This window comes from Engraulis encrasicolus, chromosome 16, assembly GCF_034702125.1.
Source record: "Engraulis encrasicolus isolate BLACKSEA-1 chromosome 16, IST_EnEncr_1.0, whole genome shotgun sequence".
Classification (NCBI taxonomy): Eukaryota; Metazoa; Chordata; class Actinopteri; order Clupeiformes; family Engraulidae; genus Engraulis; species Engraulis encrasicolus.
This window is the reverse complement of record NC_085872.1, coordinates 36,233,646-36,258,549: the sequence shown is the minus strand read 5'-3', so window position 1 is coordinate 36,258,549 and position 24,904 is coordinate 36,233,646. Positions and strand designations below refer to the sequence as shown.

At 45.1% G+C, this 24,904-nt stretch overlaps 1 protein-coding gene across 2 annotated transcripts in view; it reads right to left on the bottom strand.

Moving 5' to 3' along the window:
• Nucleotides 1-501: 501 nt before the first annotated feature.
• nrbp2a (nuclear receptor binding protein 2a) overlaps nucleotides 502-24,904 on the bottom strand; it is a 37,474-nt gene continuing 13,071 nt past the window's right edge. Inside the window, exons 1-18 of one of the 2 annotated variants that reach the window (XM_063219518.1) lie at nucleotides 22,251-24,511; nucleotides 14,719-14,841; nucleotides 13,894-13,995; nucleotides 12,284-12,373; nucleotides 11,932-11,972; nucleotides 11,396-11,490; nucleotides 11,111-11,134; nucleotides 10,478-10,561; nucleotides 9,987-10,042; nucleotides 9,564-9,659; nucleotides 9,098-9,230; nucleotides 8,445-8,547; nucleotides 8,295-8,345; nucleotides 7,834-7,969; nucleotides 4,919-4,972; nucleotides 4,422-4,485; nucleotides 3,827-3,882; nucleotides 502-2,630 (exon numbers count right to left, since the gene is read on the bottom strand). In XM_063219518.1, the coding sequence (XP_063075588.1) occupies nucleotides 2,532-2,630; nucleotides 3,827-3,882; nucleotides 4,422-4,485; nucleotides 4,919-4,972; nucleotides 7,834-7,969; nucleotides 8,295-8,345; nucleotides 8,445-8,547; nucleotides 9,098-9,230; nucleotides 9,564-9,659; nucleotides 9,987-10,042; nucleotides 10,478-10,561; nucleotides 11,111-11,134; nucleotides 11,396-11,490; nucleotides 11,932-11,972; nucleotides 12,284-12,373; nucleotides 13,894-13,995; nucleotides 14,719-14,841; nucleotides 22,251-22,283 (1,440 nt within the window). In that variant the 5' untranslated portion in view covers nucleotides 22,284-24,511 and the 3' untranslated portion in view covers nucleotides 502-2,531. Of the gene's footprint in view, nucleotides 2,631-3,826; nucleotides 3,883-4,421; nucleotides 4,486-4,918; nucleotides 4,973-7,833; nucleotides 7,970-8,294; nucleotides 8,346-8,444; nucleotides 8,548-9,097; nucleotides 9,231-9,563; nucleotides 9,660-9,986; nucleotides 10,043-10,477; nucleotides 10,562-11,110; nucleotides 11,135-11,395; nucleotides 11,491-11,931; nucleotides 11,973-12,283; nucleotides 12,374-13,893; nucleotides 13,996-14,718; nucleotides 14,842-22,250; nucleotides 24,512-24,904 lie in introns of those variants that run through there. The other variant, XM_063219516.1, reaches the window with a different exon arrangement.

Here is a 24,904-nt window from a genome sequence, read left to right as displayed (position 1 = left end):
ACTTTCCTTCTCAGCGTGTTCAGGGCTTTAACGGCATATGAGCAATTTCCTGAAATGAGGTGGACTGTTCCTTTAACAATGGAGCCTGAATCCCCATTATAGCGGTGGGCTTTAGTTGTGCTGTTTCCATTTCTATCTTCAGCCTTTCACACACTCAAAAATGATGTGTGTGACAAGAGGGATGCAACAAATGTGAGCACACATTTCCTGTGAGAATGCAGTCTAAATCCCTCTGTTAAAAGTAACTTCACTACTTATGGTTTGGAGGTAGAGCTCTAACAAGGTAACAAGGAACCTGGTCATGTTAGGTGCCAATAGCAACCTATTACGTTTCCATATCTCCATAATACTCATAGAATCTCTGATTTTACATTTGAAACCTAATTTTATACTGTATATAAATGTGAAAAGAATGTTGCCAGAAGAATGAACCAAAACCTGACATAGGTAAACTGAATTATACACACATCTATACACAGAAGACAGAGCACATGGGCACAGTTGCATGTGAATGGTAGGCTATTGCTTTTATTATGCACATTCATGATGCCTGGTAACCTATTTGTCATGATTCGGACAGATAAAAACATTTACCAAATAACAATCCTTTAATATGCTTTTGAAAAGAAACCCATCTTTGGTCAAAGAAGGTGTTGAGACTTTTAAACTGAAAGATGCCATGCACATCATGCCAACTTATAGCCTTTAAATAACATCACTGGAGTTGTGTTCAGTAATCAGTAATCGTTCAAACATGCAGTCTCCCTGATATTTGTACAGGGAAACACGGATAAATTGGACAACAGAACAAAACAATAGAGTAGAAATACCAAGTTGCATTAAATACTGTAGTTTATACGAGTCTAAAGAATAATCCAGGCAATGAAGCCCAGGAGGGGCTTTCTGCAGCATGGTGTGTGTGTGCGCTCAAGTGACTAAAAATGTAGGCTGATCCTACAGACAGTGTTCATTCCAACAAACGAAATACTCCTGTCCTTACTACGCCTCTTAACCCCATCAAAGTGCTGTAAACCGAGTCATGGTTTCTTAGTAAGTTTAGGTTGATGACAAAGATGCCATTTACATACGTACACTGTAAAATGAAATCCGCAAAACCGTGAATGGGACTGGCCCTTCACTACATAAAGCAGACATGAGCGATAGATTTTCATATACTTTGTTTCAATGTACTTCCAAACTCCACACATTAGGTCACCTGTCTGTATACTGATAAATGCCAGCATCTTTTCAGTTTTAATGTATGGCTAAGATGTATGGTAGCTCTTAAAACAAACGGAACAAAACACGGCTATGTCTTTACTTCAAGTACTGGGCACCTGTCTGGGAACCAGTACGCTGAACTGCACTGATGGTAAAGGTTGCACCTATGAGTTGGTTGGTTGGCAAATACACATTTGACACAGTCCTGTCTAACTGAGGCACTTAGTGCATTAGTAATATCTAATCCAACACAGGGACAACAATCTGCATTTCAGCGAATAGTGTCATAAGTTTTCAGAGGGAAGTGTGCAGGCTTTTCTGCCACCAAATTCCTGATCCATACAAGTAGACAAATAGACAAGCTAAAACAGTGGCAGAATGACCAAAATGATAGCGAAGCTCAAAAAAATGTTCATAAAGGTAGAAGCAGTCTTCACCCAAACGGATTTTTCTCTTCTTTTAGGGTGCTGACCAAAAAAATATACAACTGAAGGCAGAACGCAGAAACGCGTCTGTGTAGCAAAAATAACAAGTTGATGCATGGTGTGACCTATCCTGCTCATTTTTAAGTTCTAAAAACGTAATCAAGATTTTAAACACAACGCTTTAAAAACAAACACTTGGTAGTGATGTAGTTGCAAATCAATATAGTTAAAAACATACAGACATGGCAATAAAGCTGCTCTGTGGGGATAACTCAGAGCTTTGGACCTTTAGCATTCTTGCGCTGCCCTCCTGATCCTGACATCCAGGGCCACATGTCAGTGTCTTTGGAGCATTTTGCTTTTGTTTTTGTTTGTTTGTTTGTTGCTATTGTTCTCACCTTCGGTCATCTGGACGGTTAAAAATGGATGCAACCAAAGATGACAAGCCAGAGGGTTTGAGAGTTCTTGGACCGTTTTCACTGACACATGACACCCACGAGGAGGAGAAGAAATAAAAATAAAAATATAAAATAATACAAATGGAAAAAAAAGAGATTTGTGGGATATCACTTCTGTGCCTTGATGGGTAGTGTGGGGGGGGGCTGCTTCAGTCTTCAGTCCTCCCTCGTGTCCTTCATCACAGTGACTCTGCTGAGGCTTTCTGGAAGCCCACTCTGGAATGCCATTGCCATCCATGCTGATTTGTGTGACCACTTTCCGTCTCGTCTTCCGTAGCGGTCGCCCCTTTTTGTCGCTTGCTCGCACGCTTTGCCTGTCTGCTGCTTTGTCTCAGTCTCTGTCTCTGTCCTCTGTGTCCACAAAACTGCATGTCCATGGTCCCCTGCTGACAACCACACGTTAGCCCTGACAGGTTGCGTGTGAGCATCAGTGCAGCGTACCCGTGACGGGCGTAGGGTCGGACAGTCCGTCCCAGTGTTTACCCAGAGCCTCCTCCAGAAACCCCGCCAGCTTCTCGCAATCCTCCTGCACACCACAAACATAGCACAGCACAGCCATATGTCAGTGACTCCAACTCTCCAATCAGTGAAATTGTGTTGCACCCACTGTAGTACTGTGTAGTCCAGGGCTTGACACTGGCACCCGAAAACCGGCCAAATGCTAGTAAAACTTTGCAGGTGCTAGTAACAATTTAAGTGTCGCTAGTAGGGCTGGGTATTGCAGCTATGTTCCTGTATCGATTCGATTTCGATTCTGAGGGTTTTGAATCGATTAATCACGATTCGATTCGATTCGATTCGATTCACTCCGAATCGATTCAATCCGTTCCCTTTTTGGTGCAAGGATTTCCCCCAAAAGATGCTGTTGCCTATTTTTATATAAAAATGTCAAAGGGCTGTGGCTTGACAGTGTTAACAGATTGCTAATTTGTAATAAGTAGGCCTAGGCCTAATTGACTAATACCTACTGGGTATTTTCCATAGACCTAAATGACACAAAAAGAACAAAAAGAAAAAGAGCAAAAAAATCGATTTTGTGCCCTGTGAATCGATTATGTGAATTTTAAATGATATCGATCGATTATCGATTGAATCGATTATTTTACCCAGCCCTAGTCACTAGCCAATTGGCTCATCTATTTTGCCCCTTGTGTATCAATTGTTTGTATTTTAGTTAAAGAAAAAGCTCAGTTACTCTGGTTCTATTTGTTTGATTTATTTCCATATACAGTAGAAAGCTATGCACTCATCTTCTTGCTTTAGCAACTTATCTTCTGAAATTAGATGTACAGTATCATGATAAAGAAAAAAAAAAATCAAATTTGTGGCTAATAGAATAGCTGAATGGCTAGTAACTCGGGAAAAACACTAGCCACAGTGGCCGGTGAGTGAAAAAGTTAATGTCAAGCCCTGGTGTAGTCATGACTAAGAAGTGGGTGGATGCAAAATCCTGTGAAGTTGCTGTTCTGTGATAAAAGCCCTTTTTTATATCACAAGGCACATCATTGGTTAACGAGCCTGCTTGCAAAGCTGGCTGATTGTCTTTTACCCATCTGCTTTTGTGTTGATCTGTGGGAAGTCAAACAAAAGTCTATGCTTTTTTAGGAAAAATGTTAAGGGTGACTACTACAGGAGCACCAATTTAACTTCAGCAAGCATTATCATTTAACATTTAATAAGAATCACTTCACAGTTTTATTTCATGGGCTTTTACTCACTTACCTCACAAATGAAAGCGTGATGAACAAGCTCGCTGGCCAAATCTCTCGGACTATCACCTGAAGGACATAATTTTTTTCATTACATTATTTTTACACTTGAACCAAAATGCCAACTCCAAGAAATGCATATACTCCAAGGTGCAGAGTAGGCCAAAATCACAGAAAGGGAAAGACAGGTGACTTGCAGTATGGGATATTGTGTGTAGCTTTTAACCCATTGATGCCTGATGTTGCGTTGTGCAACATTGGCCCTGTCGCCTGGAGCTGAATTATGCAACATTCAGGCTCATGATATTTGAGACAACTTTATTAAAAATCTTTGTTTGTTTGAGATGAATGAACACATTCTAATGAAAGATGGGGGTCTTGGCATTTAAATGCCTTCTTATTGCATGTTTTTATGTGCTTCAGAGGCTGAGATATTTAGGTTTTTATAGGCTGAGGGCAGCTTTTCTTAAAAAGGGCTCAGGCATTCAGCACCCTTTTTTGCAGGTGCCTTAGGCCTCAGTGGGTTAAAATACTGATACTGGCCAGTCCTTGAATTTTATTCACAGAATTTCACACCCTAACAAGTTTTATTTTTTTCATGCACTTACTTGGAAGTATGTCACAGCTAAGCTGACGATGAAGTTTGTCATCCATCTTCAAAAACAGAGAAAGCTACGAACAAAAGTGAATTGTTAAAGGGGCACAATGTAGGATGACCTAGCTTATGCGGTGCCCATGGCATGCCTTTCTCAAAATCTACACTGTCATGAAAAAATGCAGTTTAAATTAACTCGCTGTGAGAATAATTTTCATCACGGAATGCTAGCAGTTGATACAGCTCTGAATACAGTATGTAACGTGATTTTTTCAAATGAGAATGAGTGCTCTGCCAAAAGTTACATTTGGGGTTCTCAGCGGACAGACCGCGAAAGTGGTCGCGAGAGTCATTGTTCACTTACTGATGACTCAAATAAGCATCGGCTGATTCGGGACAGGGATTCATTTAATCCTACATAAAGCCCCTTTAACACATTAAAAAAAAGCACACGGACTGATCTGATCGGAAGTCAAATTTGAATACGGGTAAAAAAAAGTAGCCACTCACATGTGCTTTAGTTCTCTCCTCATTCGGCTCCAAATTACAGTGCATCTGAACAACCTGCAGGACATGGACATAGAATATTAGATTAGATTAGATTAGATACAATTTAATTGTCCGTTACACATGAAACAGAAAATTCAATTGTATTTGACGTCACATTATAGACAAGACTTTACAAAACGGGACATAACAAGACAAGACCATACATGTATGCCGAGGCTGGATAGCCCGTAATGTTCATCTTTTGTTGGGCTATAGATGAGGGGATGAAGGATTTCTCATAAATCCGTTTTTGTGTACATTTAAGCATCCACCTGATGGAAGCAGTTGGAAGGAGTGATAGAGGGGGTGAGAGGGGTTCTCTGTGATCAGGGTGGCTTTCCTGATCACTACTCCACTGTACAGCTCAAATAGGGAGGGTTGAGGTGAGCCAGTCATTTTCATAGCCTGGTTTACTATGCGTGAAAGTTTGCTCCTTTGTCTAATGCCAATTAAATTCTACCAAGAGGATATATTGCAGGTACGGACTGATGTTATGAGGGAACGGTAGACTAGGTTTTATTATGTCCTTGCCGACTTGGAATGTCCTGAGTTTCCTGAGTAAGTGAAAGCGTTGCTGTGCTTTTTAAAATCTTGAGTCCACGTGCTGTGAGAAAGACACTGGGAGGTGTCCATTTCGGTGCCCCGGTACCAAAAACTTCCACTTGTTACAAGACAACCTATACAATCACTCCCGGCACAATCATTGCATTACATTACACAAGTAAGCTTACAGCTATGTAAGTACACGGTATTGGATACAGTCACTGGAAAAAATGTTGGGTTAGATGCCTTGCTCAGGGGCACTTCAACAATGGATGATATAGGATTTGAACCTATTTTGCAGAATTTTTGCTCACCTCCTTTGGCCAGGTGCGTAGGAGTGGAACCCCTGGGTCACTAACGTTAGAGCCAAGAAAACTGTTCACATTTGCAGAATTTAATTGCGACGTTTCGATCTATTGGCCTTCTTCATGCAATTCTTCAAGCATGGGGAGTCATGGGTAAGCAGTTAGGGTAAGCGGTTAGCGGTCAGACTTGTAGCCCAAAGGCTGCCGGTTGGACTTCCGACCCGCCAGGTTGGTGGAGGGAGTAATTAACCAGTGCTCTCCTCCATGACTGAGGTATCCTGAGATCCCTTTTGGGCACCATTGGGGGTTGCCCCCTTGCACAGCAGGTGAGGCATAAATGCAATTTCGTTGTGTGCAGTGTACACTTGCTGTGTCACAATGACAATGGGAGTTGCAGTTTCCTAGTTGGGCTTTCAAGCAAGTGAATTGGTCGGTCAATAGACCGAAACATCACAAGTAAACTGCAAATGTGAACAGTGTGCGGGAGCTTTCTTGTATCTAACAAGGGATGTGAAAAGTCAATCTTTCGAAGCCAAAAACAACTCCCTAACCATTATGCCACAGCTACCCAACAATCCTTACCAGACGGCTTATTGGTATAATTAGGGCAGGTTTCACCGGTGGGCCAACCCCGGGCTGGGCTGGACCAAAAGTTGTCAGCAGGGGTTACACCTACAGGGGGCTAGGTGTGAAAGGGGGCTGGCGGCCTAGGTTCCGGGGCTTAGGGCCATTATTCCTGGCCCTTTAAACTCAATGGGCCATCAAGGGCCAGAGTGCCAGAGGTGGGGTATAGGTCAGGGCGGGATCTTGTTTTTACCTTTTTGCTGTGGCCCAATAGCCGACATTGTTTTATTTGTTATCGTTTCATATTTTCTCCAATTGCTGCTGGTTTGCTTATATAAAATAAAATAGAGTGACTTAAGCTGAAGATCAGGGAGCCCTCCTTAAGTTTCTCCCTGGTGTCCGCAAGTCGGGAGATGTCTGTGGAACCTTCACACGTTTCTGCTCAAAGCAAGTGCTGTGCTCAGGGCGAGTGCTTGACTCAAGTCAGCAAAGGATAAACATCTCCCTGAAATAATTTTTTGGACCTTGGGATGTCTGCGTTACTCCTCCAAAAATGTGCTTGCTTCCAGCAACAGAGCCCTGCAACTAAAACATATCCTTTGTGCCAATAGTTATCACAGTCAGCAACCAAAGGGTTCCTCTCCGAGAATATTAACACACAGCGTACTACTACTTGCGGATCATGAGTGGGCTACATGCGAGGAAAAGGATCTCTGTAGTTTCCCAATATTGGCAGCTCTACTAGAGATCGGACGTAGACTAATGAGAAAACAGGCATAGCCTAATAAGAAGCAACATCTTGCTGATAGGTAGGCTAAATTAACAAAGTTGCCTATACAGTGTAGTCTTTGTTGTACGTGCATGTAGACAGAGAACTCGTGCGTCATGTCTTAATGTTTGTCCATCGCGGATCATGAGTGGGCTACATGCGAAGTAAAGGGTCTCTGTAGCTTCCTAATATCGGCAGCCATTATTCTTCTGGAAGTACGAGAGACGGGGCGTACACCAATGAGAAAACAGGCATAGCCTATTAAGAAGCAAGATCTCGCTGATGGGTAAATGAACAAAGTTGCCTATACAGTGTTAAAACATCAACTTTTGTTTCGTGATTTAGTAGTTCAATTAGCCTATTCGTTGTCTCATTCAAAAAACACATTGTTTCCATTTCAGCAACCAAATTGTATTCTCTCTATTTTAGCATGTCGAAAGCCGCTTGTCAGAGTGATGTTTTGCAAATGAGGCATAACCCTGGAGGGGTCAGCGGTGAAACCAATTCAGGACTAATGGCACGGGGCTTGAGGCTCTGGGCTGGTGGCACTGGGTCACTTAAGCGCGGCTCTGATATGGCGGTGTTACCCCGGCTATTGCGTCTGCACAGTCTCACTGACTACATTACATTCGTTCTATTCCTGTTCTTCCAAACTGAGTTTTACCGAGTCCCCAGTTGTTGGCTTTTACACACACCTTTCGAGTTTCTGTTTCTAGGGGTTCTGGGGTGGGCGTCTTCACTGTCTCCATGTGCTCCTGTGACAGAGAGAGAGCACGGGGGATGGGGTGCTGCCGATGGGATGCGAAGTTCATCAAAGGGTAGATGCCATTTCTTTGGGGGGGGAAAACAGTATTACTTCAGACGTGATGTACAGTGATTTGTAAAATAATTGCAGTGGACCCACTGGGAACATTCAAGTTTGTCAGAAATGCATTAGGGATACTGCACTTGACACACTCAAACTTTACCATTGCAACCACTGTACTAGTAGTAGTTGTAGAACTTTATTGTCCCCAGAGGGCAATTGTATTTGCAGTACACACCCTGGCACCAGGCATAACACACAGACAGGCTTAACAGACAGCAACAAACAGAAAAAAAAGGAACATTTAAAGTATATAAGTAACAGTAAGTAAATATTAAATAATGTACTCACTTGACATCCTCAAGGAATTTGTCAAGTTCCAGAGGAGAGACATGAGTGTATCTTTGAGAGAAAATTGCACACAATAAGTACTCACATACTACACATGTTCATTCAATAATGTGTTAATAGTTGTGAAAACTGAACCAGAGAATGCCTTACTTTAGTTGGACTCCCTGGCGGTCTTCATGATGGATCTCTGCCATTATGCCATTTGGATCATACGATTTTGTTTTCTCCTCCACACAGTTTTCAGGAAGCAAATCTGAGCAAACAAGTATCAGAAAATGAGTACTACAGGTAATGAACGACATTTTGTCTACTGTACAGTTTACAACTTAATTCCTTACTGTCCTTACTGATCAAGCGTGTTTGAGTGTTAAGTAAAGTATGTAAGCATGCATTTAATGTATGTAGTATGTATGTATGCATGCATGCATGTAAAGTATGTGTGTATGAATGCACGTATGCATATATGTATGTACATGTATTATTAATATTGTTATTATTATTACTATTATTACATACAATTAGAATAAGTTATATTACTATAAACAACCTTGCTTTAGCCACATATAATCCAGGACTCCCATTTTGCCATTCAGCCATACATTATTAAATGCGATTGTTCTGATTAGCACAACTCTTACACCAGGTAAAAAACACACCTATACTAAACTAAACAGGTAGGACCAGGTGATTTTAGAAACACAAGATTGTGGCTTCTGAGTAAAGCTTGCCCATCACTACTTCACTGTTGCAGTCGCTGATTAGCTCCGCGCTGTAGTGTCAACACAGCAGATGGGCATACTCACATTGGTTGTTAATAAAGCAGTGGGCCGCTAGCAGTTTTAGGGAGTGCACTTCAAACAGAACTCTGTGGAACAGCAGGTCATGGGCAGTGGGCCTCCTCTTAGGCTCAGCATGCACACAGGACTGAATAAACTCCTGCACGTTACGGGGGCGACACAACACACACACACACACACACACACACACACACACACACACACACACACACACACACACACACACACACACACACACACACACACACACACACACACACACACACACACACACACACAAGCACACACACACACGCACACACACAAGCACACACACAAGCACACACACAAGCACACACACACACAAGCACATGGCGGTTAGCACGGGAGGTTTTCAACACAACCCCATACATACATTCACGTGATCTGCAAAGCAATGCAAAGTCTTTTGTGAATAAGTGGGAAAAAGCAAGAATCGAAGACGGCGTCTTACCCTCATAAGAGAGTCTTCCAGTATGTCCCCAGCGTAAGCTATGGCTTCCTTAGACACGGCACTGTCACCATTGGCTTGAATCTCCAAGACAGCCATCTGTGTGAATAACAATGAAAGTTCATAAGGACTCCAGGTACAGTATAGGCCAAAAGTTTGCACTCACCTTCTAATTTAATGAATTCTCTTTATTTTTGTGGTTATTTACCATACACTGTACATTTCCATAGAGGGCATCAAAACTGTGCATGAACACGTGTAGAATTATACAAAATGTACTGTAAATAGCCACGAAAATAAAGCGAATGCATGAAATGAGCAGGTGTGGCCAAACTTTTGGCCTGTACTGTATGTCAAATTTGTTTAAAGTAATAATAGCAGCAGGCAAAGATGACATACTAGCCATTGCGTAACTAAAGTACTTACCTCCAAGGCGCATATACCAAATGAGTATATGTCAATGGAGTAATGATCCTCCGAAACTAGTAGAAGAAACAAGCAGAGTATTACACCCCATTCGGTCCATTCCTGGATAATTAAAGTCACATTAAAAACGTGGTTCCAGGCGTAATTTCGTCAACATTTTCATAGGAAAATAAAAAACTCCTGGGCCATTGTTTTGTTTGGAAAACATCACAGCAAAGTGCAAAGTCATGACAAACATTTCAAAGAAATCCACCTCTGAGTAAGTGAAGGAGACAGAGAGAGAGAGAGAGAGTGAGTGAGAGAGAGACAGAGACAGGGAGAGAGAGAGAGAGAGACAGGGAGGGAGAGAGAGAGAGAGAGAGAGACAGAGACAGGAGGGCATAAAAACACTTAGGACAGGGACTGGAGAGAGCAAGGTCAGAGAACAGTCCGATGACAATCAGGCAGACAAAACAAACTCAGGAAGAGACTGAGACGGCTACACTACTCACGGCCATACTCCGGGGCGAAGAAGTGCTGGTTGCTCTGCTCGTCTCGATGCTGGTGCACGTTCCCATGGATCGCCTCCGGGAACACTAAAGAGAAGGATGGAGGGGCAGTTTTGAAAAACACGCTGGTAGGTTTTTGCTCGCTCTGTTGCGTGCAAGCGTCTGAGTGCATATTTGTGCTACAGAGTGACTCACATCTGTCTGTGAACCACAGAAAACACACTGTGAAAGATATTCATGATTCATTACGGGCTGGAATTTACTTTTACAGGAAGTGCGTGAAAACATAGTCTTCATTGAATCAGCCAAACACTACACAAGGCTCAAGACTGAATTGTATTGTGATGTGGCAGTCATGGGTAAGATATACAACCAGAAGAGCTATAAATGAGAAGTTTACTAACACATAACCAAAGAAAAGTTTGTTGGTATGCCATCGATATCCCACACAACAACTCAACCATGAAAAGTGAATCAGGCCACACCCTGTTTGGCACAGTTCAAATTAGGTAACGATGTTTTCATCTATCAATTTATGACAAAAGCCTCTTTTCTGTTTTGACAACTGGAGCCTTTCAGGAGTGAAAACCATGCCATCTTTTATGAAAGTGATTCAGAACAAATAGTGGTTCTTACCATTGACAAACAGCCTATGCCACACTGGAGAGAGAGAGAGAGAGAGAGAGAAAGAGCGTGAGAGAGAATATTAAGTTAACATTATCACTGCATATTTAAATTGCAAGCAAACCATGTGAGCACTGTGATTGGTGTATTTACTTTAATCTGCCTCTTCCACAAATGTCCACTTAGATGACCATCCCGCTGCAAATTCTAAACGAGTGTGCTTTAAGGCTGCATTTCTTACTATTCCTCCTACAGCTGTTTTTCACTGCGGGTTGCTGGTGTTGTCTTCTTTCTTACCTGAACCAATCTTAATAAGTCCATTGTGTTGAATGAAAATGGTGTCACACGTTAAGTTGCCATGAACAATAGGAGGATCACACGAGTGCAAATAGCTGTTGAGAAATAACAAGAACCATACAATCATTAACCCACACATCACTATACTACACCATACACCATGAGTGAGGAACCGTATAATTGTAATGTTATGCCGTTTCACATGAAATATGACATGTTTTGTAAAGCAATCTTAGAAATGACATTTGCAATACAATCAAGCTAAATTTCTAGGGGACCAAGTGAAGGTGGGGTCTTCTGGGTCTTTAAGGTAAAGGTGGCTGCTTTCAATATAGGCCTAAAGTACAGGGGGAAATCGTGGTTTGTGTCCATGGGAGGACCTTGGAGGCCCTTGGAGGCCCTTGGAGGACTTCATAACATTTGAAATGGCCTTTCGAATGAAAAAGGTTCCTCACCCCTGCTATAAACATTCATAGTGTGTTTTCATATGGGTGGAAAGAATTTCCTGAGGGATTTCTGGGTGGCACAATTCTTACCTCATGGCAGAGAGGATCTGCGTACACCAACGCTTCCAGGCCTGAGACAGAGGTGCAAGAGGGAGACAGACACAGACATGTGGAATGATGGAAGAGACGGTACAAGGACAGAATAAAATACAAAAAAAATAATACAAAAGGTTTTATATTGCGCTCAACGCCACTTTTGCAGGTGAAAATGAAAAGAAAAGAGGAGTGATATGTGTACATGAATATGTGCATTACAATATATGCGATTCAATGCTGGATAGAGCAGGGTGGGTAGACCGGTAACTGTGGCAGGGCCAACACTAGAGGGCAGTGCGTACACAAAGATCAGAACGGTTGTGTGTTTCACAACAGTGGGACTCACCTTCACATTCATAGTTTTGTGGTTTTTCTTGGTTTTCTTCAAGAACTGTTTAAGGCTTCCTGAGGACATGTACTCTGTGATAAATATCACCTGATAGGAGAAAGAGTGGTTTAGTGGTTGTGCCCTCAGACATTGTGGCCTGTTACCATTTGGTCTTATCTGCGCAGCTTTTCAGCACTTCGCACTCCACATATTGCACCTTTATGTTCACTTGGGGCTGTAATGATATTACATCACCCAGAGAAATCGCGATACACAGAGTCATGATACTGTATTGCGGAGGCAGTATCGTGACATACCTATCAAAGTTCTGTTACCCTTCATTCCAGTAAACAACCATATCTTATGATAGTGCTTCCAGGCTTCAAATCACAATTATAAGTATTAGTAGCCTTTTGTAACCTATTCTACCTATAAACAATCATAGTTTGTAGTTATATTTTTATCATATAATGTTGTCAAATGTGAAAATAGACAATTAATACTTTTAAAAACATACATTAAAAATCGTGGGGTGTATCGGAGTATAGGTCAAAAATTGTGATGCGAAACGAACTGCGAATTGAGTGTATCGTTAAAGCCCTAATGTTCACTATTGCATAGAAAAGGCTACCTCTAATGGTCTTATTGTTGCAGACACAGATGTCCTTGTCTGTCTACCTGCATGGCTTTTATTCATGTCTGTTTACATTTCGTGTGTGATTTGGATTTAAACTGCACATTGTCTACTACATAGTGGAAATGACTGTTAAGTTCACTTTGATTCCGACTTTTAAAAACACTGGCGAGATCAAAGGCCCTTCCTGATTCTAGTTGCCAAAATCTACAGCTGTCCTTTTCTTCAAGAGCATGCAACTCACGTCTGGTACCACACCTCAGACTTTTAAGGTCATTTTTGCTGACAGAGTGGAAAAAAACGTATGCCAGCATAGTTGATATCATGCTAGCATAGTTGATATCATAACTGCCTTTCTTCACCTCAGATAAGGCCATAGCACTTACATTTCTACAATCTACAAATGCAGCCTGATGAGTGTGTGTACGTGCAGTAAATGCACCTGTGTGTACATGAAAAAAAACAGGTTCCTGTAAGTTGACTAAATGTGCATGTGGGACTGTTAGTCAGTGAGTGAGTGTGCGCCTGTTGGCGAGTATGTGTGTGTGTGTATAGAGTGTGTAGAGTGAGTGTGAGATTGAGTCAGTCAGTGTGAGAGAGAGAGAGAGAGAGAGAGAGAGAGAGAGAGAGAGAGAGAGAGAGAGAGAGAGAGAGAGAGAGAGAGAGAGAGAGAGGGAGGGAGAGGGAGAGAGAGAGAGAGAGATTGTGTGTGTGTGTGTGTGACTGAGTGTGTGTAGGCATGCATGGAAAGGCATGTGTGCTCATCCACCGAATTCGGATGCCACGCCCCGCCCGGTGACACTAATGTCCAGCCAGACAGAGACAGAGAGAAACCATGACAGTGTGTACGTGTGTGTGTGAGCGTGTGTGTGTGTGTGTGTGTGAGCGCGCGCGCGTGTGTGTGTGTGTGTGTGTGTGTGTGTGTGTGTGTGTGTGTGTGTGTGTGTGTGTGTGTGTGTGTGTGTGTGTGTGTGTGTGTGTGTGTGTCACTCACCCGCGCCCTGCTCTCCCTCATGTCAAGCCAGTACTTGTGGAACTTGACAATGTTGGGATGCTCCACCAGCATGAGGTTCTCAAACATCTCCCTGATCCTGTCCTGAGGTGGGGAACGGACACACACACACACACACACACACACACACACACACACACACACACACACACACACACACACACACACACACACACACACACACACACACACACACACACACACACACACACACACACACACACACACACACACACACACGAAAAGTGTTAGTCATGCATTCAAGGAAAAGGTCCATTTTAAAACAGTACCGTTTTGGACCTCTTGCTGGATACCGCTTAAAAAAAATTTCAGCAAGGCACACCCAACCCACTAGACAAACACACACACACACACAGATGCATACAGACACAGACACACACACTTTGCCTTATTCTTCCACACACACACACACACACACACACACACACACACACACACACACACACACACACACACACACACACACACACACACACACACACACACACACACACACACACACACACACACACACACACACACAGCAGATAAAATGGAAAACTATGATGGGGAATAGTAGATAAATGATTGGAAAGGGCAGATTAAAAAAAGACCTGTGCCTCTTTCTGATGGGCCTTTCTGATAGGCCTACAGCTCGACTCAGCCGCCACTTTTTGCTTTTCGAATAGGCACGACACAGCTCAATCGTGAAGCAAATAGTGGTGTCCGAGTCGCGCTGTGTCGAGCTGTAGGCCTACCAGAAAATCGGCAGTGGAAAAGAGGCACTGTCCTAGAGCACTGTCCTACCTCATGAGACTTGAAGACCTTTTTATCAGAGAACTGGACCTCGTTCCACACCACCTCCACCCCCTCCTCCGTGTCCATGGCCAAGGAGGCACTCTCGATGCCAGGCACATTTCCTTGGCTCAGCTGTGCACACACACACGCACACGCACACACAACACAACAACACAATCCCGTAAGTGGTGAAGGGGTGAGCATAGAAAGGCACAGAACTAAGCAACAAGCTTACAGTCAGTGGTGTTGAGCAATCGGAAGCCACCATGAAGCATGGTCAGTCAGACAGGTAGAGAAAACGCATTGCAGAGTAGACAGTGGTGAGCAATTGGGAGCAAAAGAGGAGCATTGACAAAGGCAGAGACAGTGTAGAGTAGCCTGACTCATAGTGTATCAGGGCTACTCAGGCTATACAGGGTTATGCTAAGTGCTGCGGAGTGAAGTGTCGGGGGGTGGTGAGTCAGCACAGTAGGCCTGGCAATACGACGCTTTCATTTATGCGGATGTAAAATATCAGACACTGACAAGAGAGAAGCACACTGGATTGAGTAAAAGCACCACTAGCCACTGGTCACATCAGTGTGTGTGGGTGTGCAAATCACAAATCCACACCACACTGGGGGTGTAAATAATAATCGATATGTATCAATGCATCGATCCAACAGTCAATGATAGAATATAATGCTATTGTATCGTGGGGCATTCTTAAGTATCGAAAATGCTCCAATCAATGGCCTCTGCCAAATGGTAGCTCCATAACATAAAGCGAAGTGAAAAAGTAATTGGGGGGAGATCAATTTGAATCTAATTGTATCGTATAGTGGGGCATTCTTAAGTATCGAAAATAAAAGAATCGCTGCCTTCAGTATTGAATCGTATCATCATGGACGCTGTGATTTACACCCCCACACCACACCACACCACACCACACACCAGTCCAGACCAGACCAGCTCAGACCCACCCGTCAGAGTCTACACCAGCTTAACATTTATGGCACCAGTCTGCTACTCTCAGGCATTGTGGTTATGCCAGAGAGGTACAACACTGCAGCACAGTGTCACCTGCATTGATGGGAAACAAAGCTTTATTGCCTGCGGAACGGTACGCAATGCTGTTAAAAGTACAGAATAAAACTGTATCTCTTTACAAACACCAAAGCACAAAATAAGTAAATAAAAGAATAAAGAAAATACTGCTGCTTTCTCCCCATCTGAGGCAGGTGAGCAGAGGACAACTAAAGAGATTTTGATTAATAAGCTGCATTTATAAGACGATGGGAGCGAGGAAAGCTCTATATTATGTTCCCACAGCCCATTGGTCCCACAGCCCAATGGTCTCACAGCTTATCCTGCCGCTCCATGTTCCCACATTTTAAAGAAATGATTGAAGTATAGGCCCCATGTTCTACAACTCCATGCTCCCACATTTCCGGGTAAATGAAGAGAACGCTCCTTCGGAACATAGGGCCTTAATTTGAATACATTCTTAGAAAAGGTGGAAACATGGAGCAGCAGGAATACGCTGTGGGACCAATGGGCTGTGGGACCAATGGGCCTAAAAATTAAATGTTAAAAGTCTTAGTGCTGTGGGACCAATGGGCTGTGGGAACATAGACACGATCCCGATGGGGTCAAGTGCGCCTCCTGTGCTAAGAGAATGCCTGTGAGTGATTTTGTTAGCTGGTCGCTGGTCTGTTGTCACATGCGTGCCACATGTAGAGCTACAGCTGTTCTTCTAAAGGTTTGGGGCCTGAACCCCAGTGTGTAACGGTCACTCACAGCGCCCCGACAGAGAAGAGACTTGCACTCAGTGCTCTGCCTTCACCACATATTCGTGCGGGTCAACCGTGGGCAGAAAACAAAAACAGGGCCGGCCTTGCAAAATAGATGAATAGAACAATGGAGAGTGAGCAAATAGAGGTTGGCGTCACTCGGTGCAAAACGTGCTCTGCCCAAAAAACTCCAGCTAACATTGCCTGCAAAATAAGACAGCACCCAAGGATTGTTACATCTCGAAGTTTTCACAACTGTGTTACTGACAGCCAGTGCAAGAGTCTGTCCTCTTAATTCATGCCTGAGGGGCTTGATTACAGGCTCTCTGAGGCATAGGATGTATAATTAGTCCAAAGGAACCACTGGGTCTAACACAGTCTCAACCGGCTGATCTTTAAAATAAACACAAGTAAACAGTTTACTGCCGAGCCCCTAGCCACAGGCCTGTTAGCGGTTAGCCCGTTAGGAACCAGGCTAGGCGGGGGTTACTCAAGGCGAGGGGAGCGGAGTAGGCTACTGCAGGCAGGCGGCCATTATTAAAACCACCTGAGCCTCGTCTCGGCACTCAGACGCGCTGTGTGGTACAGGATTCTAAATCATCCGTCTCAGCGTTGACCCAGCACTTTTGTTTGGAAGTGGCAGTTCCAGGACATGGATATTCAGCATCCCGTTATCAAGCCTACTCGGCTGGCCCAGCCCAGTCCAGACCAGGCCAGTTCAGAACAGGCCAGGCCAGGCAAGGCTTAGCTATTCACAGTTTATTAGCTTTTCTATGCGCTTGTTAAACTTCCAGGGAATGTTTGTTTAGTGCTGTAGAAGAATTCGCAACTGCACAAAAAAGGGTTCTGCTTCCTCCCCAGAATCAGTTAGAGCCCAGGGGTATCTGTCTGACAGTGCGAGGCAGGCAGGCAGGCAGGCAGGCAGGCAGTCCTCATAATGGGTCACGCCACGGGTTACGACAGCTTTTCAGCTTCCCTTCATGAGTATCTCTCAGAACTAGCTGAGTGACATACTGTACATGTGTAAGTGTGTCGGTGTAATTATATTTTTCTGAAGTGCATTTGCCAAGCAATGGGTATTTCTGCTGCTGCTGATGATGAACAGCATTTGTACCGCTTTCTGTATCAGGGCTCTTGTATAACAAAGCTGAAACACTGTCCAGCGTTTTAACACATTTTACGCCCGACAGGGCACTATGTTCGTGCTAGAGGCCTTTCGAAGACACAGGTTGTCATGTGTAAATGGCTTTTCCCCCGCAGCTCGTCTGACGGGACATGCGAACCCCTTTGCCGCCCCAAGACCTCGACCGTAAACAAACCCCGCAGGCTTCATTTCCTGGCCCAACACCCCCTCTTCCCTCGCCACTACTGTACGGCGTCCGGTGTCATAGCCTCCTATTGCACCTCAACCATTATTTATGGGCCTGCAAGCCCACGCTGCCCCTACTGCGCGGGGACTGGACGGTTCCGGCTGTTGCTGGTGCCTCCATGCATGTGTGCGTGCCCGCGTGCGTGTATGCCAGTGTCGGTGTGCGTGTGTGTTTGTGTGCATGCGTGCGCATTTGAGTCTGCGTTTGTGTGCATCATTCTGTGTGTGTGTGTGGGTGCTCGCTCGCTTGTGTGTGTGTATGTGCGTGTGTGTGTGTGCGTGTGCGTACGTACTTGTGTGTGTGTGCGCGCGCGTGTGTGTGTGTACCTGTATGCACATGTGTAGTATACGTCTGTGATGTAGTGTGTGCGTGCGTGCGTGCGTGTGCGCGTGCGTGCGTGTACCTGTATGCACATGTGTAGTATACGTCTGTGATGTACTGTCCCTGTCTCCTTCATACCCAGAGCTCTGTGGGGAATCGGAACACGTCCTGACAGATCGTCATTTATCAAGTGGCCCTTCTGCCCTCCTCAATCCCAGGAGCCATTTTCCTTGAGCTCTAGAGCCAGGTGCCAGAGAGCCAGAGAGCTATGGGGCTACAGGACGTTATCTACAGCCCTCATCTCATCTCCCAGCAGCAGGGTGTAATAATGAAGAAGCAAAAAAAAAAGAAAATGAAATGCACCCTCAAGGCCTCTCCTCCACAGGAACGTGGAACGCACACAAACGAAATATTCAAAGCTCACAGGCATCCGACCGTCCACCGACCTGCCTCACCTCACTCCTCGTCACCTGCTATTATATTATTATAGAGCTGCTTGTTGGATTTTTTAGGGTGCCGCTAAGGACAGAGACACAGCACACACCAACCCGACTTTTGAACATCTGAGGGAGTTATTTTTATGTCTCTTTTCTTGTATTTTTATGTCTCTTTTCCACTGCCGTTTTCTGGTAGGCCTAACAGCTCGACTCAGTGCGACTCTGCCACCTCTTTTTGCTTTTCGAAGAGGCACGACACAGCTCAATCGTAAAGCAAAAAGTGGCGGCCCTGTACAGCTGTGTCGAGCTGTACGCCTACCAGTACACAGTCAGTGGAAAAGAGGCATAACAGCTGTGATACATGTACGTAAATTCCCCCTGCTCTCAACCTGCTCGCTCGCCTCGCGTGGTGACGTAGCATCGTTTCCCGATCAAATTAGCTTAGCTTAGCAAATGCTGTGGTCAAACAACCGTCTCTCTTTATCGCCTCGCTCGCCCATCGCCCTCGCTTCCCTACGTCACCATCCTTCGCCTCGCTGCCGCGTCCCAACGGAAAATACCGTATTAGCCCGAATATAAGACGATCCTGATTATAAGACGACCCCCCATTTTCAGGCTCATGTTTTGGGGAAAAAAGTTTTTTGAAGAAAAAGGAAACTTATCTCAAAATGCAGTTTTTAATTTGTTGGAAAATCTGAGGCTTTTTACAAAGAACAAATTTCACAATATAATCTTCATGGAATTTCCATGATATAAGACCACAGATGGCTACTCATATCATTTCCCTTTATTTACTCACTTCAACTGTCAAGCGCCAGTAGGCACCTATACAGGCTACAGCCACCTGGGCCCGCCTGTTTAAAGTGTGACGCAACATAGCCTACTCAGAGCATTAGTCTGCGCTAGCCAGGCAACCAGTAGAGATAGGCAATCTATTGTGCAATGCACAGATTTAGCAAAATGCTTAGTTGACAGCAATATCTAACCAGCAGCCGTCTCGCCAAATCGCCGTTCATTTTATGCATCCAAAGTTTTCCGTTGGACTGTAGAAACCGAACGTGACCAAAGGCAGATTGACGCATTGCACTTGAAACCGATGCGCTGCCTATCAGAACCACGTTGACATTAGAAGTCAAGGGTAAAACTCCTAGTGAATTTATATGAACAAGACAATCTCTTTGTTGCCCTAACCATTATTCTGTGTTGCTGCATCGTTGTGAGGCATATCGTCAAAGGCACCGCTTGTCAAAGGCACCGCTTTCTCGCGCACACACAGATGACCATTGATTGACGGATGACAGCATCCAAAACTTAGCCTACAGGTTGTTCGTCAAATCACCCTTCATTTCTTTATTTCTAGTGCTGTTGTCGGCTGACCAGAGAGAACGACCAAAGCTTTCCTGATGAGACTGTAAAACCAAACACAAATAAAAGCAGAGTAACGAGCCGCGATTGACTTGTGTTTTTCCCCTTTCACTGTCGTCCGCATCGCATTGACATTGACAGTTGATAGAGTGCAACAGTCATAACGAAACAAGCATCTGCGAATTTGATATGGACAAAACAATCTCTCAAGCCCCCTGCACATTACATGCGATGCGGTAATACGAATCCGATTTGACCGTTAACAATTCATTGTCTATGGAGAACCGCATTCCGTATGCGGTTGGAGTCCGGACAGTCCGGTGCGGAAGAAAGTCCGCATCCGAGAGCCTCCGCATACGTTCAAATATTTCAACTCGTCCGGAAAATTCCGTGCCTGACCGTGCGGTAAAGAGAGCTGTTGCTATGGTGATAATAAACACTTTAGGATTTCCCGCGGATCATCTAAAAAATTAATAGATATATATATCAAAATTACGCCGTTTTAAGCTGTTAAAAACGGCGATAATGTTCAAACTTTATCATTATATAATCCACACTAGATAGGTGGACAAGAAAACAAGCATTTATGATTTGATACGAAATTACGAAAACCAAATTCATCACCAAACACACCAATACTTTTCACACATGATCTTTATCAGTAAGACACTACAAAAAAGTGAAACGAAGCGTTTTTAGTGTTCAAATAAAGAAGTTTGGAGGCATTTTCTGCTCCGTCCGCCATGTTTCAAACCAGCCACTACTAGACTGCTTGCGGGAGTTTTTCTGAAGTAATACGGTGTCCACTAGGTGGCTACCACTCCGGTGATGCGGTGACCGTATTGCCCAGTGTGCAGGGGGCTTTAACCCATCCATTATTGAGTTTTGTGGCATTGTTGTGAAGCATAGACTAATGGCCGCATTCAGGTTAAGTGAAAAAAAAAATATTTTTTTTTTTTACTATTTTCTCTAGCGCGCGGAAATAAGACGACCCCCCTTTTTAGAGTAGTATTTTTATAACAAAAAACACGTCTTATATTCGGGCCAATACGGGTAATGGAACGCCGCGCTTCTACCGCTTTGGAAGCGCCCATCTATCACAGGCGTAAGAGTGCATCGGTGCATGGGAAGGAGAAGAGAGTCGGTCGGTAGGTCAGTCGGACAGTTTCAGCATGCTCAGCTGGATCGAGGGTGGACATGGGTTGTCTGATACTCTGATTGGTTTGTGCTCAATAAGCAGTTGACCTGTGCTGCCACACCAAGGCAATGTGCAGTAACTACATATCTAGTCAAAATTGAGTTTAGACTGAAAATGGTCTTCAAAACACCTCCTTTTTTCTTATGACAAAGCCTTATGGTCCAAAATATGTTCTACTTTAGAAACTTTGCCATGTCAAATTTGCAGTAACTACAATACCTAATAACGAGGCTTTTGAAGGCTTTGTTTCAATGTTGGCGTAGTTACTGCACTTTGACTTTGTAGGGCAGACTCCTGGAGCTGGAGAGGAAGCTGCCGCAGGTGCAGATGCAGGCCGCGGCTGAGGCCCAGGCTCATACACCCGGGGGGGTCCTGGCACAGGGGCTGAGTGGTGGGGGAGAGGTGACCCACACAGTGCTTGTAATCTGTTTTTGTGTGTGTGTGTGTGTGTGTGTGTGTGTGTGTGTGTGTGTGGCAGGGGGGGTAAACAAGAGAGGAGATGAGAGCAGAGACACGGTAGGGAAGTGTTACAGTCATCATACTACCAGGCCGACACGAGCTGCCCAGCTCTGCGCAGATCCCGCTGTTCTCTTTAGTGTGTTTTCTCGCCTCGGTAATGGAATACTGTTGTGCACAGCAATGGAAAAACTAATAGAGAGGCTTCAGATCCAGCCCTGGAAACAAGTCCTGCCTGTTAGCAGCCAAAGTGTTGTGCATGCATATACTATGCGTGTCAGTGAGTGTGTGCGTGTGCATTTAAGTGTGTGTGTGTGTGTGTGTGTATGTGGGTGTGTGTGTGTGCATGTTCGTGTGCATACATGTGTGAATGACTCTGTTGACAGAGAGAGGGGGAGAGAGAGAGAGAGAGAGAGAGAGAAAGGGGGAGAGATGGGAGGGGAGACAATAGGGTTTAACAATGCAAAACTCCATTGTGCCTCAGCCTCAGAAGCATTCACAATGGCATGTTTGAAAAAAAAAAAAAGTGAAGCAGTGCAAGGACATGCCAGGCCACACGTTTAGATAAAAGCGTGGTTGCGAAAGCGCTGTGGCAAGAGGCGGAGCTTCAGTACGTACGTACGTGCCTCTGGTATTTCCAGCCGCCATGCCTCATGTCCCTCACGTTCAAACAGGAAGCCGTGTGCCCCAAACACACAGCTGCAGCAGCATTTGGTTCACTTCGGGTTATCTTACCCCCGGGCCCGAAACTGGGAACAGCCACACACTCACTCGCGACTCATTGCTTTGCTTTTGCTTTTGCTGTAGCAACTTTGCAAGAATCATCGGCAAAAAAAAAAACTTACAGGCGCACTATTCACTGGCTCCATGATTTATAACCCAAAACAGTGGGGCTTTGGGGAGAAGGCATTTAAAAAAAAAGAAAACTCCCCTCAGTTGTGGTGGGGGTCGAGCTCTCCGAAAGAGGCTGGCTGGAACTCCTCGGAACATAATCATAATGAATTCGTGGAACAGCCCATCACACACATGCTTAGTGTAGAGCCCGTGGATGTGCTGACAGGGGGGAAACCACATGTGAAACAAGATCATGGCTAAAGGCTTGAGAAGTCGAAGATCATCTCAAATATAGTGCATCAAAAAACAAACAAAACAAAACAAAAACAAACAACTCTGACACACGCTCTCCAGACAAGACATGTGAGGACAGTTTTTGTATATGACGTAAATGCGAGGAAAAAAACTAAAGATAAACCCAACATCAACACACAACCAAACTCTACACGGCACCACAAACTCAACTCAAACTCGACTGATAAGTGTTGCCCTTGAGTGCCACAAAACCACCGTTTGACAGGGTACAAATGGGGCTCTGCGGCGGCTCCTCCAGTCAGCTGTGGGCTGCTGACAAGTGGGGGGGAGAGAGAGTGCTGCTGATGCTGCTGAGTGCAGCGCTGGCTCCATCTTAGGGGTCTTACACACCAAGGCGGTAAAGCGTCGCGGAACGGCCGCGGTTTTTACCAGCGTCGGTGAAAATACATTGAAACATATCTGTCCTTACACACCAACCGGCGGTAGTAGAGCGTCAGCGGCGCGGGAGCTGGCTCCGCGCCGCGCTGCATTTGGAAAATAGAACTCGAGCGTATTTTTCACGCCGGCGACCGGCGGTGTCTCATTCAAATGAATGGCAAAGTAGCATGCTAGCTTTGGCTGTGGGGAGGGTTTTGAATAGGACTGGCCGCGCACACCGACGCTGTCAGTGTGAAAGGCAGAGAAAAACACGCCGGCCAAAACTAAGCAGAAAGGCCGCGTTCGTCCCGGGACCGTTCCGTTCCGCCTTGGTATGTTTTGGCCCTTAACCCTACTAAGGAGAGGAGGCCTGCAGACAGTCTACACCGGCTGACATGCACTATCTCGACTGGGGTGCATTTCTCAAAAGCGTATTTGCTAACTAGGGTAGCTACTTTGTTGGTAGCAATGCCATTTCCCATTGGCAACTACCCAAGTTAACAACTACGCTTTCGAGAAAAGCACCCCTGTACTGTACGTCTGAAAGTCATTCGCAGACACTTTGTTGAGGATGTGCGCACACTCGCACAGGCAGACATATTCATGTGTGTCTGTATGTGTGTGTCTGTGTGTGTGTGTCCTCGTTCAAGGGAGGTGGGGCCCATCTGACAGACAAACACTGGCCTGCGAGGAAAAGAATGAGCGGCAGAGAGTGTGTGCAGTGAACTGAAAGAAATAAGAAAGTTCATTGCACAGTAAAGATGGGTCCACAGCCAAAGCCTTTGTGCCGCAGTCTGCAGTTGCCAACTGGCTGGGCACTTTGAAATTACACGAGCGTGTGAATATGTGCGTGTGAATATGTGTGTGTGTGTGTGTGTGTGTGTGCAAATGCGTGTGTGTGTGTGCACAATCACAATGTGTGTGCTGCGCGTTTATGCGCTGCATGTTCCTGTCTGACCCTGAAACTGAGCTAATGTGGCTGCACTAAAGCGCTCGGGTGTCACAATCAGCGCGCCGGCCCGGGCCCCCCAAACAGGAGCGAGTCAGTGAGCTTCCTATTCTCCATTCTCCTCTCCTGCTGCCTTTCAGTTCGCTGTATGTATTGCCCAAGGAACAGAGGACCTTACATCACATCACATCACAGGCAGGCCTCTCAGCAACACTGTGGCACCGTGACCAATTCACAGCCAGGCACACCAGCCTGAAGTCTCGGGCGGGTGAAGGGGGCCAGACTGTGCCTACAGCCACGCACGCACTCCCTGGACCACTCTCTGTGTTTACATCCCACATGACAGTGAAGCGGGCCACAGGCTCCAGTCGGTACGCCGTGCTCAAGACACAGAGGCAGGGGAGTGAGGTGTGCTTGTTGATGTAGACTTGGAGTCGGGGGGGAGAGAGAGAGAGAGAGAGAGAGAGAGAGAGAGAGAGAGAGAGAGAGAGAGAGAGAGAGAGAGAGAGAGAGAGAGAGAGAGAGATAGACAGACAGAGAGAGACGGACAGAGAGAGACGGACAGAGAGAGAGAGAGAGAGGTACAGAGAGAGGATGGAGTGTGTCCTCTCCCCCTTTCTCTTGACTTGTGAAAACCGGCGCCCTGGCGACAGAAATGATGTCAGACCACCCGTTTTAGCCGCCCGTCCCACGCAGTGTTAGTCGCCGCAGGAGGGCGCGGACCCCTGAATGACGCGCTTTGTGACAGGCCCGTGTTGCGGGGAACAGTGGGGTTGGACAGACAGGGAGCATTGTTTCCTCTGGCCCCCTTGTTCATGAGG